Genomic DNA, 17206 nt, shown 5'->3' with positions numbered 1-17206 from the left:
TTCACTGCACACAGAATCTCCCATCTTGGTTGAGAGTTACCTGTAGTGACTGACTCTGTCCTTTCCTTCTTTGCACAGAATGTGGTTCACTATCGGCAATGTTTGTAGGATGTGTGGTGAGTATCTGAAAGAAACACACACTTATCCACAAAACACTATTACCTCTGTGGCCATCCTCTGGCACAGCCATCTGAATTTAGTGTCTGCTCTGTGGGGCTGTGCATGAATACCTGCACCCAGAGATGCTTCTTTGGTTGTCCTGACACTGTTCATTATTTTTTTCATGACTGTTTCTCAGTATTGACACAGATATCTGCAATGCAGTGTACGCAGTGAATGTGTGATGTGTGTGTGTGTCTCAGAATAATTGAGGGTGATTCTTTTTCTTTCAAGCTGTTCCATGGAGGAAGAGGATATTATTTTTCTATTCTTTCATCTTCTAGCTTACCTAGATCTGAAGTAGCACCCAGCAAACATTAAAGAATTACCACAATGAACAACAACAAAGAAATCCTCAGTGTAAATGGTCATTTCATGGTGTTGGCTAAATATAGCCTAAGGCTTTGTTTTCTCCCTTATGATTTTTCTGCACTGATATGATTTTTTTAATTCCCTTGCAGTGTGACTGATTTTTCTTTTTTCTTTTTATAAAGAACAGTCCTGGATTTTACAATTTAAGAGGTCTCATTTTTGGAGATGAGTGGTGTAAACAAACAAACAAACAAAAACAACTTCCAGTTAGAGATTTTAAATGCTGCAAAGTTTTACATGAAGGGAGTTGTAGAATTGCCTTTTATCACTTATGGGGCTGCATAAATGGAGGTAAAAGTTTTAAATTACTTCCCCACCTCTCCATCTCCCATTTCATCCCCCTACTCACCTCACATTGTCCCAATCTGCAGTTTCCATCAGGAGTCTCAGTCTCTTGTTGACTTTTTTCCTCCCTAGGCTCCAGGCTGAGGTTCAGAAACCAGGGCAGGTCCTTTGTGGAGTCCACCTAGAGAATCTGAAAGCTGAAGCTTGAAATCCACCTCCTTTCAACAGGGCATGCCAAAAGGCTTCCTGCTTGCCCCCTAGAGCCCTGTCTTTGCAAAACTTATCATATCGACCTTTACCATGATTAGTGTGAGCTGTTGCCTGTTCCTAGTGCTCCTTCCAGTTTCAGAGTGCCATGACTGGAAAGCTTTTGTAACTACATTTGCCCCATTTTCTCATCCACAGATGCAAGGATTGCACAGTCCGACGTAGGCCCATTCTCCTGATTTAGCTGTGCTGTTGAGACTTGTAGGATGTATGTCCTGAGAAGATATAAACTGCTTAACCCCACATTACAAAGAAGGTAATGATATTTAGAGTAATGGTTTCCAAATCTGTCTACGCATCAAAATTATCTGGGTAGCTTCAAAATACCAGTGCCTGTGCCTCATCCCCAGAAGTGGAGATTGATTTGGTCTGGAATACAGCTGGATTGTTGGAAGGTGGTGGCTCAGAGGGTAAAGCCTGAAATGTGGGAGACCTGGGTTCAATCCCTGGGTCGGGAAGATCCCCTAGAGAAGGAACTGGCAACCCACTCCAGTATTCTTGCCTGGAGAATCCCATGGATGGTGGAACCTGGTGGGCTACAGTCCATGGGGTCACAAAGAGACATGACTGAGCGACTTCACTTTCACTTTTCACTTTGAATAAAATACTTTAAATAATACTTTCCAGGTGTTTCTAATCTGCAGACAAATCTGAAAACCACCGAATTAGGGATTTCACAAACATGCCAGATATGCCAACAGCTGGCAGCCAGATCTCCTTAGACCAGAGGTGGTCCCTGGATCAGCAGCATCAGTCACTGTCAAAATGCAAATCCCCAGGGCCCACTTCAGACCTATCCAATTAGAAATGTTGGGTGGTGGCTCAGAAGTCTGTTTTCACAAGCCCTTCAGTTGGTCTCATTTTGCTAAAAATTGAAAACCACTGCTGTAGCCCAGAGGTTCTCTGTAATCCAGAGGGTGATTTTGCCCCCCCAGGGGACACATGTCACTGTCTGAAGACATTTTTGGTTGTTACAACTAGAAGGAAGAGTGCTAATGGCATGTAGTGGGAAGAGGTCAGGGTGCTGCTGAACATGAGTACACAGGGCAGCAACCCCTGCAACAGGGAATTAACCAGCCCCCAAATGTCCATAGTGCCAAGAGCAGGAAAACTTCTACTGATCGTTCTGATTTCCTGGGTGATTTTTGCCCAAACGTATGTTCCCTAATGGTATTCCTATAACAAGTTCCATGGAGCAATATGATGAACGGTGCATGTTATGGCAGCTGAATGAGGCTGTTGAGTGGTTAAGTGAATGGAGAAGACCACCACTCATGACAGAAGTAAAGGGATGGACCAAAGCTCATCCATTTGACTAAAGGAGATGCTTTTGAAGCAGTGAAAATTCACACCTATTTAGAGCATCAAAACAACCTCAGCCTGGGTTTTATAGGATGCAAACAAACATGGTCAGGCATTTCCAAAGCAGTGGGCAGCTTGGCACAAACAACTAATTCCACTGATGAATATTTGAGGTTGTTTGATATACACCAAAACATTGGTAAGTGTGGTTACTCTATAACACAGGGATGGAATTGGGCTTTCATGGATATAGTTCAGGATTCGTGAGGGAAAAACTGCCACTCTTGCCATTGGCCTCATTTATGGACAAACTTTCTACAGTTCTGCTGATTTGTTTGATGCTCTGTAATTGTGGCCAAAATCTAAACTTGGTGTCAGGGAGACAACGAATGACTAATTTGTGAGCAGTATCACCACCTGTTGAGAGAGGTCAGGGAATAGTGATGGTGAGAGGAGAGGTAAGCTTGCTGGGATTTCTCAGCCAACAAGAGTTTACAAGCCATCTGTAGACACACATGGCTTTAATATTTCTACCTACCGGCTTACTGTGTGCCAGGATTGGGCTCAGTGTGCTAAATGTATATATTCTACATAGGCTTTGTTATATGTGTTTTACAGGGTAGAAAGCCAAGATTCAGACATGGCAGATGCCAGGCTGATAGGTTCAAACTCAGTCTGACCTGAAGCCACTACTTGTGGCACCAAGCCATTTTGTTTAGACAGCTTTCTGACTGCTCTCTGAAATCTCACAGCTCCAAAATTTGTGTGTGACTGGTCACCAAATGCCAGCCTAAATTCAAGTAATTACTTTTAGAAATGTCAGTTGATGTACTTTAACCTTGAGCCAAGAGTAGTAGTAGCAGTGTTAGTGGCTAAGTTGTGTCCAACTATTTGTGACCCCATGGACTGTAGCTTGCCAGGCTCCTCTGTCCATGGGATTCTCCAGGCAAGAACACTGGAGTAGATTGCCATTCCAACAGACTCTGCTCAAATAAAACCTGAGTGGATCTATCCTAGAGAATGTTCTATAACCAAACCACTTTTTTCTACATCTGAAACTAACATAATATTGTAAATCAACTATACTGCAATTTAAAAAAATGATTAAAATACCTAGGTAGAAACATCAAAAGAAACTGCTTACATATGGGCAGGAGGAAAGAAGGTGGAGGGTGACTAAGACCTCCTAGTTCTCCTCCAGACCAGAACTTTAACAAAGTCCCCATGGTTAATGAATGTAGAATGAGGTGGATTATAAGAAGGTTGTCCTGGAAGAGAAGGCTGTTTATTTCTGAAATAGCTGATTGAGGAAGATTGTGACTCTCCATCCTTCAGGATATTTTTACATATTGGTGAGCAGGTTCCTTACCTGTGCAGATACCTGAGTCCCTGCAGTTGGACAGGATGAGTTTTCCAAAACTGAAAGCTTTAATTCTCTCCTTGTTGGCTCCTAAATATTTCCTGGTTTTTTTTTTTTTTTTGACATGTAGGCAGTTAAGTGGCTTCAGAAAGAAGATACAATCTATATTGAAAAGAATTGTAAGTAAGAGCAAATATCAAGATCTGGGATAAAGTTCATGGTTTCTGGACATGGGGGGCCTCTCTGAAACACACACACACACAAATATTTTCTTAGCCATGATGCAGTGTCTTCAGGGCCTTCAGGGCCCCCACACTATTGTTTCAAACCCTTATATACACAGGGTACTTGTGGAGCAGGCTTGGGAATTGCTGGTTAGATCAGCGCAGCATCATTTTGGTGTCTGAGGGAAACTGCTCCCTAGTCAGCAATTAGAGATATAAAGAAGCATCTTTTCTCCCTTCCTGCCTCCCTTCCTTCCTTTCTTCAAAATATTTACTAAGTTACTGGGGTTACAGCTGGGTTTTTTTTTGGTCCTATTGTTCTGAAAGTGAAAAGTAAAAGTGTTAGTCAATCCGTCGTGTCTGATTCTTTGCTACCCCATGGCCTGTAGTCCACCAGGCTCTTCTGTCCATGGAATTCTCTAGGCAAGAATACTGGAGTGGGTAGCCATTCCCTTCTCCAGGAGATTTTTCCAACCCAGGGATAGAACCCAGGTCTCCTGCATTGCAGGCAGATTCTTTACCATCTGAGCCACCACAGAAGCCCTGTTGTTCTAATGGGTTTTTATTCCTCAGTTCTGAAAGGAATCAGAATGGGAAGCAAGCTAATTATTCTATCTCCCATTTTATATTAGATACAACCTATTTAATTTAACTTTATCCTCGTAGTAATCTTATCATGTAAGTAAACAGATCATTGTTTTACACATGAAGAAACAGAAATTCAGTTAATTAGCTTAGTGCTTAAGGTCATCTGCCCAGGAAGTGTCAGATCTGGGGTGTAAACCAGGTCTAGATTTTGGTGAAGCCTATGATCTTTGTCTACATGCAGCCAGCATGTGCTATGTGTAATCTTCCAAACCCAGATTAATATGAGGGAATTTAGGTAAAGTTAACATGCATGGACTCCCATAATGTGGCTGTTTGGTGGTTATGGCTACACAGGTCTATTAATGTGCACTTTGTCAACATTACTTTTAAGTGAGAAATGGAATAATATTGTTTTATTTTTTTAAAAGTATATGGCCTTTGTCCTGTTCCATTGTCATATTTTCATTTATACTTAAAGTGCTATTGGGATCACCATAGCCAAGACTATAGAGTATTTTTCTTTGGTATGCTTTCTCTATTCCCTTGTATTCCTTTCTACCCCACTGTGGCTTTTCTGTCCTCAGCTTCAGCCATCTCCCCAATCTCCATCATCATGGCCTAACCTTAGATCCAAGGATCCTCAGATTCAAGTATCCATCATGACCTAATCTCATCATGTCAGTGCAACAGAACAGACCAACAGTGTTTCATACATGCTCTCTGCCCAGGGATTTATTGGTGTGTATCACATTCAGTCCCCCTTGACTGAATAATCCACATATACATGACTCGTGTAACGCTGGTCTGCAGCTAAAGTCAGGGAAATCCCCATTTACTGCTTTGTACTTGATTCTCTGTGGTTTTTCTTCTCTCGAATGTGACTGCTCTCATTATTTATCTAACAATACTTATTAAGTATCTCCAAGGCTGTGCTTGTACCGAATGAAAGTGTTTAGTCGCTCGGTTGTGTCGGACTTTTTACGACCTCATGGACTGTAGTCTGCCAGGCTCCTCAGTCCTTGAATTCTCCAGGCAAGAATATTGGAGTGGGTTGCCATTCTCTTCTCCAGGAGATCTTTCTGATCCAGGGATCGAACCTGGGTGTCTCCTGCATTGCAGGCAGATTCTTTACCATTTGTGCCACCAAGGAAGCCCTGTACTGAGGGAGGTATGGACTGTTTCTTTGAGCTGTTCTAGTTCTGTAGGGATCATAACACAATATGCCAAGGGGTCATAAGATCCAGTTCTCTGCATAAGACAATTCAAAGTACCTGGGGTACCTGGGCTGTTATGGTGCCTTCCAGAGTCTAATTGGGCTGATAATAAAAATGAGCTTATGGCTAGCCATAGTCTTTTAAAAACTTGTGCATACTTAAGGTGCATACTTGATGACTTATGTAGCACTGTGAAATAATCACCACAATTAAGCTTATTAATCATTATGCATCACCTCACATAATTAATCTTTTTTTTTTAGTTGGCATACACAGGATCTACCTCAAAAGGCAAATTTTATCTTGACCATGTTATACATTAGATTTCTAGAACTTACTCATCTTGCATAACTGAAACTTTGTACCCCTTGACCAGCATCTCCCCATTTCTCCTTCCCCCTCTTTCTATGCCCTATGATCTCATTTGTGAGTATTTAGCCAAGAAAATTGAAATCAGAATTTGAAGAGACACCAATGTTCTCATGTTCATTGTAGCATTCTATATAGTAGCCAAGATATGGAAACAGCCTAAATATCCATTAATGGATGCATGGATAACAAAAATGTGGCTTATGTGTACAATGGAATATTATCCAGCTATAGTCTTGCTTACTCTCATTTGCTTTTAAATTCCTTTGTCTTTAGTAGGACAGATCAACTCAGGAGCGATTAACAAAGTTAGCTCCTGTCTTCTGTTGTTGAATACCCACATATTTTAAAACTTGCCTTTTCAAGCTGTTTTCCATTACTCTTGAACACATTCCCTCTTCATTCCGACTGCAATTTCTCTATATTCTGTGTACGTGTGTTGTGGTTGTCTAAGTTAAACAGAATGCCTGAAACATTTCTGACTGATGAGAGATGCAATGGTGACTTTTGGGTCCTTGAAGGCTTTTTTGTTTGTTTGTTTTAAATTCTTCCACTGCATAATTTGACTTACTTAGCTTATGGAAATCTAAAATTCCCTAATTATTTGCTTTATTACTTGTACCTGTTTAAACTGTCCAAATCATGTTTTGGGATGCCAGTTTTTTGAACCTATGTCTACACACTTGTGTTAGTCCCTACTTAAATTCTTCACAGCAATTGAACATATCTGTACAAAATATAGCAATTCTTATATTTTTTTCAGATATCTATTTTTTATTCCTCCTAACATAGCCTTGTACATTTTTAAAAATTTTATTTAATTGAAGGATAATTACTTTACAATATTGTGTTGATTTCTGCCAAACATCAACATAAATCAGCCATAGACACACCTATGCCCCCATCTTGAACCTCCATCCCACCTCCCTCCCTATCTCACCCCTCTAGATTGTTACAGAGCCATGGTTTGAGTTCCCTGAGTCATACAACAATACAAACAGATAGTTCCACTGGCTATCTATTTTACATATGTTAATGTATGTTTGTATGTTACTCTGTACATACATCCCACCCTCTCCTTCCTCCCCAATCCCTCTGGGTCCATAAGTCTGTTCTCTATGTCTGTGTCTCCATTGCTGTCCTATAAATAATTTCATTAGTACCATCTTTCTAGATTCCATTTATATGTGTTACTATACAATTTTTGTTTTTCTCTTTTTGACTTATTATTCTCTCTTTTCTTCTCTTATTATTCTCTTTTTGACTTATTTGATTTCACTCTGTGTAATAGGCTCTAGGTTCATCCACTGGAACTGACTCAAATGTGTTCCTTTCTATGGCTGAGTAATATTCCATTGTATAATTGTACACAGCTTCTTTATTCATTCATCTGTTGATGGACATCTAGGTTGCTTCTATGTTCTAGCTATTGTAAATAGTGCTGCGGACATTGGGGTACGTGTATTTTTCAGTTTTGGTTTCCTCAGAGTAAATGCCTTGTAGTGGGATTTCTGGGTCATTATATGGTTTTATTCCTAGTTTTTTAAAGGAATCTCCATATTGTTCTCATAGTGGTTGTATCAGTTTGTATTCCCACCAACAGTGCAAGAGGATTCCCTTTTTCCCACACCCTCTCCAGCATTTACTGTTTGTAGACTTTTTGATGATGGCCTTTCTGACTGGTGGAGAAAGAAATGGCAATCCACTCCAGTATTCTTGTCTGGAGAACCCCATGGACAGAGGAGCCTGGAGGCCTAAAGTCCATAGCGTCACAAAGAGTTGGTTACGATTGAGCATGCATGCATTCTGACTGTGTGAGGTGATATCTCATTGTAGTTTTGATTTGCATTTCTCTAGTAATGGGTGATGTTGAACATCTTTTCAACATCTTGTCTTCTTTGTCAAAAATAAGGTGCCCATAAGCAAGAGGGTTTATCTCTGGGCTTTCTTTCTTGTTCCATTGGTATATATGTCTGTTTTTGTGCAAATACTGTTTTGATGACTGAAGCTTTGTAGTATAGCCTGAAGTCAGGAAGGTTGATTCCTCCAGCCCCATTCTTCTTTTTCAAGACAGCAATTCTTATATTTTTATACACATTGAAATATTTTTATTAATGGGATATTTAAAAATCAGCATTATAAGCTTTTTGGCTACTTTTGTTATTATTCTGAATAACAGTAATAATAATAGCTACCATTTGTTGTACACTTACCATATATAAGTCACTGAGCCATAAGTTTTACATGCTCACACCAACCATATGAAGTATGGATTATTACATCTGTGAGTCACATGGAGGCCCAGAAAGTTTAAGTAACTTTCTCAAGACTGCATAACCAGCAGAACCAGGATTTAAGGCAAGGAATGTCATTTCCTAAAGCCTCACTTGTTAGGAGTGTGTTTCCCAATATATGGATGTTTTGGGGATTTATCACTGGGTTAACATTTCCCAAACCAAAATGGAAAAACATTTTTCACAATCACATCACCATCACCAGTGAAAACAATTTACTCAAATAATTATGAAGGAATTGGAGTTCTTTCAAGAGCAATCAATGCATTATGACTTCTGCTGACTAGATTAAGAGCTAGAGCAGTCAGGTCCATCAAACCCATCAATCCAGTAGATCACTGGAGTAGCTAAACATGCACAAAGTCCTTTTCTTTCAGATAAACCTGCAGATGGAACCACTCCCAAGTGCTGTTTTTTAAAAATATCAAACCACAAATTGTGTGTACATAAGTTTTGTGTACATATTCAAACTTTGCTTTTCAGTTCAGTTCAGTTGTTCAGTCGTGTCCGACTCTGCGATCCCATGGACTGCAGCACGCCAGGCTTCCCTGTCCATCACCAACTCCTGGAGCTTACTCAAACTCATGTCCTTCGAGTTGGTGATGTCATCCAACCATCTCATTTTCTGTCGTCCCCTTCTCATCCTGCCTTCAGTCTTTCCCAGCATCAGGGTCTTTTCCAAAGAGTCAGTTCTTCACATTAGGTGGCCAAAGTATTGGAGTTTCAGCTGCAGCATCAGTCTTTCCAATGACTAGTCAGGACTGATTTCCTTTAGGATTGACTGGTTAGATCTCTTTGCAGTCCAAGGGACTCACAAGAGTCTTCTTCAACATCACAGTTAAGAAGTATCAGTTCTTCAGTGCTCAGCTTTCTTTATAATCCAATTCTCATATCCATACATGACTACTGGAAAAACCATAGCTTTGACTAGACAGACCTTTGTTAGCAAAGTAATGTGTCTGCATTTTAACATGCTGTCTAGGTTGGTCATAACTTTTCTTCCAAGGAGCAAGCATCTTTTAATTTCAAGGCTGCAGTCACCATCTGTAGTGATTTTGGAGCCCCTGAAAATAAGTTAAAAATAAAAACTTTTCTTTTAACTGTGTAAACTAACATTCAGAAAACACCTTAACCTTATAGTTTTAATTCTGGGAATTTATGCTAAAGCAATTATTAATAAGAACAATAAAGCTGTGTTCATAAAAATATCCCATATATCTTATACTGTATTAGAACAAATGGGAAAAAAAAATGCCCACCTATAGGGGAATGGATAAATAAATTTTGTTACATCCACCCCGTAGAGTATCATCAATTGTTTGAAAGTAACATATACTTAAAATATGTAGCAACCTGGAGGAAATCTTATGAAAATAACAAAATTATAAAGCAGACCATAAAACTATCTGTGATTATAATGATAAAAATTGCATATTTTAATACATATAGAAAAGGAATGAAAGACAAATCTTGAGTTGATGAGTGATGGGTGATTCTTTTACCTTTTATTTCATTATTTATACCATAATACTTTTAAAATAGTAAATACAGTAATATCAAATTGATTATCTTCAATCAATTGTTAATGATGTTCAAAATGTCAGTCTATTTTTCTGGATTTAATTATAGCTATAATCTACCAGAAAAGGTGCTTTTTCTCCAGCTCATCCCAAAGGAATTGAAAAGAACTAAAGCCAGGTTTTCATACTTCTCATTGGAGAGAGTGCAGATAATTATTTTTGTATATTTGTATGAAATCGCTCTCCAGACTTTGCATTAAGGATAAGGAGGACCAAATCCCAGAAGGCTGAAGCAACTTTCCATTGGTGGCTTGGACTGTGTCTACAGAGAACTCAGAAAATCTGTCCCTTTTTGTCTGGTCTCTGATAAAATGAATGAAGGAAGTTGAATAACACAGGCTGCCCACACAGACCTGAGGACATTTCCAGCTGTCTGAACTGTGCTTTTTGGAAAAGTCATGGGGTGACTTCAAGGCTTTCTCTCTCTCACCATTCTTCCAAGACCATACCTGGTAGGCATCTTTGAACCACATGAATGGTCCCTACGCAGACAGCACAAATTTGAGATAATCAGTTCCAGCTGAGAATCTTGCTGCTGAGGGAGTTATTAAGGCAGGCCTCTGGGACCCACTACCACTGGGGCGAAAGGTGGGGCCCCCACTGTAGAATTCCAAGCAATTCTTGGAGCATCAGATCAGATCAGATCAGTCGCTCAGTCGTGTCTGACTCTTTGTGACCCCATGAAACGCAGCACACCGGGCCTCCCTGTCCATCACCAACTGCCTGAGTTCACCCAGACTCACGTCCATCGAGTCAGTGATGCCATCCAGCCATCTCATCCTCTGTCGTCCCCTTCTCCTCTTGCCCCCAACCCCTCCCAGCATCACAGTCTTTTCCAATGAGTCAACTCTTCGCATGAGGTGGCCAAAGTACTGGAGTTTCAGCTTTAGCATCATTCCTTCCAAAGAAATCTCAGGGCTGATCTCCTTCAGAATGGACTGGTTGGATCTCCTTGCAGTCCAAGGGACTCTCAAGAGTCTTCTCCAACACCACACTTCAAAAGCATCAATTCTTCAGCGCTCAGCCTTCTTCACAGTCCAACTCTCACATCCATACATGACCACAGGAAAAACCATAGCCTTGACTAGACAGACCTTTGTTGGCAAAGTAATGTCTCTGCTTTTCAATATGCTATCTAGGTTGGTCATAACTTTCCTTCCAAGGAGTAAGCATCTTTTAATTTCATGGCTGCAGTCACCATCTGCAGTGATTTTGGAGCCCAGAATAAAATAAAGTCTGACACTGTTTCCACTGTTTCCCCATCTATTTCCCATGAAGTGATGGGACCAGATGCCATGATCTTCGTTTTCTGAATGTTGAGCTTTAAGCCAACTGTTTCACTCTCCACTTTCACTTTCATCAAGAGGCTTTTGAGTTCCTCTTCACTTTCTGTCATAAGGGTGGTGTCATCTGCATATCTGAGGTTATTGATATTTCTCCCGCCAATCTTGATTCCAGCTTGTTTCTTCCAGTCCAGTGTTTCTCATGATGTACTCTGCATAGAAGTTAAATAAACAGGGTGACAATATACAGCCTTGATATACTCCTTTTCCTATTTGGAACCAGTCTGTTGTTTCATGTCCAGTTCTAACTGTTGCTTCCTGACCTGCATACAAATTTCTTAAGAGGCAGATCAGGTGGTCTGGTATTCCCATCTCTTTCAGAATTTTTCACAGTTTATTGTAATCACGATAAACTGTGGAGCATCAGAGGACTCACTGTATGTTGATGCTTGAAGTGAAAGTGGAAGTGTTAGTAGCTCAGTCACATTCAACTCTTTGCAACCCTATGGACTGTAGTCTGCCAGGCTCCTCTGTTCGTGGAACTCTCCAGGCAAGAATATTGGAATGGGTTGCTATTCCCTTCTCCAGGGGATCTTCCCAACCCAGAGACTGAACCCCGGTATCTTCAACATTGCAAGCAGATTCTTTACCATCTGAGCCACTAGGGACGCCCATAAGCATGTGGATAAATGAGTAATCCGAAGCATGTAGATAAATAAGTAATCCGATTTAAAAACCAAATGGTCCTCACCTTGACTCCCACAGAGACACTCATTTTTCCCTTTGGAGAGTTTCCTTCTCTGTTGGCTCTTCCGTAAAGGCAGTGGTATATATCATGGCTGGTCAGAGTAAATTTATGTGCTGCCTTTATGTCACTTTTCTCTCCAATGAGTCTCCTTAACACCTTTACAAAAAGGTGCTATGCATTTGACATATATAAATCTTGTAGAGCTGTGCTTCTTTTACTTGAGGACTTGGGCCCCAAGTTCAGAAGCACTTCATTAAAAGTGAAGTATTGTAACACTGTGTTTTCACCTGGCTCTGGTGGGAATATGAGTAGAAGACTCAATGTGCCTGTGTTTATGATTGCAATGCATTATTTCCACAACACAATCCTGAGTGAGACAGGCTCTATTATCACTCTCATTATGCAGATGGGGAAGCCAAAGCAGAGAGTTATCAAGTAACTTACCCAAGGTCACAAAGATATGAAATGTCAGATCCAGGACTTTAGAATCTTTAAGTTTACTGTGTATAGGTTAAGCTCAGATTAAAACTTTTTTTTATTGATTTATTATTTTTAATTTAATTGAAATGGTCTTGCAATATTTGATAATTCTCAAATGTGCCCATGGAACTCTGCAATGGGGGCCCCGCCTCTTGCCCCACTGGTAGTGGGTCCCAGAGGCCTGCCTTAATAACTCCCTCTAAGCTGGAACTAGGAGTGGAATTGTTGAGTCATTTGATAATTTTATATATTTAACATTTTGAGGAATGATAAACTGTTTTCCACAGTGGCTGTAACGTGCACCATTTAATACTGCCACCAGTAATGGATGAGTGTTCCAATTTTTAAAGAGATGAGACCTTTGTTAGAATTGATTAGATTTTAAACTATTTTTCCGGGTTTATTGCCGTATAATTGACAGATTGAAAATAATGTATATTTAATGTGGATAACTTGACCTTTATATACATTGTGAAATAATCACAACAATCAAGCTAATTAATATAACCATCAGCTCACACAATTACCATCTTTTTGTGTGTGTTTAGTTAGAACAATTAAAATCTACCCTCTTAGTATATTTTAAATACATCATACACTGTATGACAAACAGCATAAACTATATGCCACACTGTTGTAAGTGAGCTCTCCAAAACTTATTCATCTTGTGTAGCTGAAACTTTGTACCCTTTGATTAAGGTACATCTTTTCTTTCTCCCCTCCCCCAGCCCCTGAAAACCACCATTAAACTCTCTCACTATGAAGTTTACTATTTTAGATTCCACATATGAGATCATGTCTTTGTCTGTTTTGTGTCTGGCTTATTTCATTTAGTATAATGTAGTACAGGTTTATCCATGTTATGGCATATACAGAATTTCCTTCTTTTTAAAGGCTGAATAATATTACATAATATAATATGATATAATGTAAGATAATATGATAATGTTGAGCTTTAAGCCAACTTTAGTTTGGCTTAAAGAAAACGAAGATCATGGCATCCGGTCCCACCACTTCATGGGAAATAGATGGGGAAACAGTGGAAACAGTGTCAGACTTTATTTTTCTGGGCTCCAAAATCACTAAAGATGGTGATTGCAGCCATGAAATTAAAAGACACTTAGTCCTTGGAAGGAAAGTTATGACCAACCTAGATAGCATATTGAAAAGCAGAGACATTACTTTGCCAACAAAGCTCCGTCTAGTCAAGGCTATGGTTTTTCCTGTGGTCATGTATGGATGTGAGAGTTGGACTGTGAAGAAGGCTGAGCGCCGAAGAATTGATGCTTTTGAACTGTGGTGTTGGAGAAGACTCTTGAGAGTCCCTTGGACTGCAAGGAGATCCAACCAGTCCATTCTAAAGGAGATCAGCCCTGGGATTTCTTTGGAAGGAATGATGCTAAAGCTGAAACTCCAGTAGTTTGGCCACCTCATGCGAAGAGTTGACTCATTGGAAAAGACTGCTAAGTTTTGAGCCAAAGTATAGGAAATACTTTAAGGGATAAATATTTACCTCTTAGATACTGTAAGTATAGAGATGTGGTTTGTCATCTATTTTGTGGTTCCAGAGTTTCTATAGATGTGGCAGACTATTTACAGAATGAAGATAGATTTAACTCAAAATGAATCTTCTTTTCATTGCTTTTCTCAGAGCACCCAGCACCTCCTTGTTCCTCAGACTGTAAATGAGAGGGTTGAGCATGGGGGTGAAGATGGTATTGATCATGGAGAGTATTTCATCCTGTTCCAAAGTGTGAAAGGAGTGGGGAGTCATGTAGATGATCATGGCTGGCCCGTAGTAGAGGCTCACTACAGCCAAATGAGAGGAGCGTACAGCCAGGGCTTTCCTCCTGCCCTCTGGTGAGTTCATGTGGAGGACTGTGAGGAAGATGAGCATGTAGGAAGCCATGATGAGCCCTAATGGAAGAAGAACAAATACAATGCAGATGACAGACACCACCATCTCATAGAGGGAAGTGTCTTCACAAGAGAGCTTTAGGACAGCAGGCATCTCACAGAAGAAGTGGTGGATCTCCCTGGAGCCACAGAAGGGGAAATGCATGGTGTAGATGGTATTGAAGAGGGAGTTCAGTGCACCTCCGCCCCAGGACACTAGAGCCATCTGCAGGCAGACTCTTGGGTTCATGATGACTGTGTATCTCAGGGGGTTGCAAATGGCCACATAGCGGTCATAAGACATAAGGGTCAAAAGGAGACACTCACCACCCCCGAGGGCAAAGAAAAAGAAAATCTGGGTTCCACAGGCAACTTTTGAGATGTTTTTCTTCCCAGAGAAAAAGTTGATGGCCATTTTTGGAACTGTGGTAGAAATTAAGGCCAAGTCAATGAGAGAGAGATGGCTGAGCAGTATATACATGGGGGTGTGGAGGTGGGAGTCCACCCAAATCAAGAGGATTAGGATGGCATTGCCAGTGAAGGCAATGATGTAGACCAGAAGAATGGAGGTGATGAGGATGCTGATGTACTGTAGCTCTGGGAAAAGTCCCAGGAGAAAGAAATCAGTCAATGTTTCATTTTTTCCATCCATGTTCCAATCTCCAGACTAGAACTAGAGGATATGGAGGAAACAAAATTTTAAAAGTGCAATTCTGATGAAGCCCTGCCTGCCTTTTGTTTTTCTTATGACTTTACTGAAAACACTCTCTTTGAAGATCCTTCAGTGCCAAGGAAAAAAAAAAGATAAAAAATATTTGACAGCTGGGATAAAGGTATCTTGTTAGAAAAGAAGCTCTCTTTTCAGGAAAATACCCTTGGTTGTGAGCTCCTGCGGCTGAAGAATGGAACATCTAAAAACTTTGGCTGCACCATTAACATGAATTTGTGGTTGATATCAACATGAACAGATCAGAGGAGGCGGGTCAAAAAGAACTGACTGTATTCTTTAGAGGATACTGATTGGTGAGAAATTCCCAGGGTTAGGACAGCCAAATATTTTTAAAATAATAAGAAAGCATATGATTCATGTTAATATTGTATGTGGGTGTGCTTCTGGTATGTAAGCATCTTTTATTGTCCTTAAACTTAGGGCAGTCTGCTATGCAAGTAGCTTTTTGTTGGAGGTATCTGTGAAGTGAAAGAGCAGGGCAGGAGTAGTATCTAGCAAGGGCTGTTGTGAAACAAGAAGGAAATGCATGAGTGGATTGGCAACATAAATCAGGTAATGAATGAAAAACAGAAGAAAAACAGAAAAATTGGAGATACTCAGCTGCTTCCTAAACCTTCAATCACAGGAGTCTATAGATGTTTGAGAGATGCTAGGGTTTGCTAGGGGCTCCTTTTGCATATACATTTGAGTCAATTTTATTCAAATTTGAAAGGTCATAGTAACCTCATGCTTTACACATATGAGAATGCATTTGTCAATTTACTTATAATGAGATGTGAAAATGTTTCTCTGTGGAAAAATAGGAAGTGTTTTAAGCCCATCTGCACTCACATAGTTTCAGAAATATCTTCTTCAAAGTAAGGGTAAATAGCCTTCACAGGGTAATTGCTTCAAGCAGAGTGAAAGTGTAAATCGCTCAGTCATGTTCCTTTCTTCATGACCCCATGAACTGTAGCCAGCCAGACTCCTCTGTCCATGGAATTCTTCAGGCAAAAATACTGGAGTGGGTTGCCATTCTCTTCTCTAGGGGATCTTCCCAATGCAGGGGTCAAACCCGGGTTTCCTGCATTGCAAGCCGATTCTTTACCATCTGAGCCACCTTGTTAGATATTCTTAATCATATTTAATAAAGGAAAACCAAACAAATTTTCTAATTACAGGCACTGTTTTGAATTGAGCACACAGGTGGCTCAAAAGCATATCACACTGATATACTGATGAATTGTTTGACCAGTGCATCTTAAGATGTAATTTGACCACCTTTAAAGGCCCTACACTTTCTCATTTGGTTCAGCTTCCACCGCTTCTTCTTATCTCAGCTCTAGACACATCACTCTTTTTAAAAATATGTTTGATAAAGATACATGAGTTTGCAACTCAAGATTTATAAATTTCAAGATATCTAGATGACTAGGTAAAAAAATTCAGTTCATAAAATTGGGTAAATTTTGACCACATGGAAGTCCTCTTGTATGTATTCAGAACCATTTGGATGAGTGAATTTATGCTCTCATAACCCTGATTGTAAATTTGGAGCTTTCCATAGATAACATGAGATTAAATGGAAACTTTTGGACTTCTTCCCAAACCTGGGATGATGAAACTTGTGAAGGGCTTGTCTCTTGTATTTTTTTTCCATCTCTGTCCTTCCCTTCCCTGACCTCATAGGCTATTCTTGGGTGCCAACAGTCAGTTCTTTGTACAATGCTTCTCTTCAGAGACATTTCATTCTTGTTATGTCTCTCTAGCCTTCAGGGCGTGGATGAGACATTTCTGTCTCTTGAGCGGGAGTTGATGAGGTAATTCCCTCTAAGATCAATTCCATTTTCAAAGTACGTTATATGCTGATGTGAGAAAAAGCTTTTGAGTCCTCTACAGAGGAGGTTTTTAAAATAAAAACATGCCTTTGAATCTTAAACACCAACTAGTATTGCAATTCTTAAGTAGAGCTGCTGCTGCTGCTAAGTCGCTTCAGTCGTGTCCGACTCTGTGCGACCCCACAGACGGCAGCCCACCAGGCTTCTCTGTCCCTGGGATTCTCCAGGCAAGAATACT

The 17206-nt window shown here is 40.1% G+C and overlaps 1 protein-coding gene across 1 annotated transcript; it reads right to left on the bottom strand.

Moving 5' to 3' along the window:
• Positions 1 to 14137: 14137 nt before the first annotated feature.
• On the bottom strand, positions 14138 to 15073 carry LOC102287031 (olfactory receptor 2M2). Its single transcript, XM_005911271.3, has one exon. The coding sequence runs from the start codon at positions 15071 to 15073 to the stop codon at positions 14138 to 14140; it is 936 nt and encodes a 311-aa protein (XP_005911333.2).
• Positions 15074 to 17206: the final 2133 nt, after the last annotated feature.

Source organism: Bos mutus, chromosome 7 (assembly GCF_027580195.1).
Source record: "Bos mutus isolate GX-2022 chromosome 7, NWIPB_WYAK_1.1, whole genome shotgun sequence".
NCBI classification, from domain to species: domain Eukaryota; kingdom Metazoa; phylum Chordata; class Mammalia; order Artiodactyla; family Bovidae; genus Bos; species Bos mutus.
This window is presented reverse-complemented; position numbering and strand designations above follow the sequence as displayed.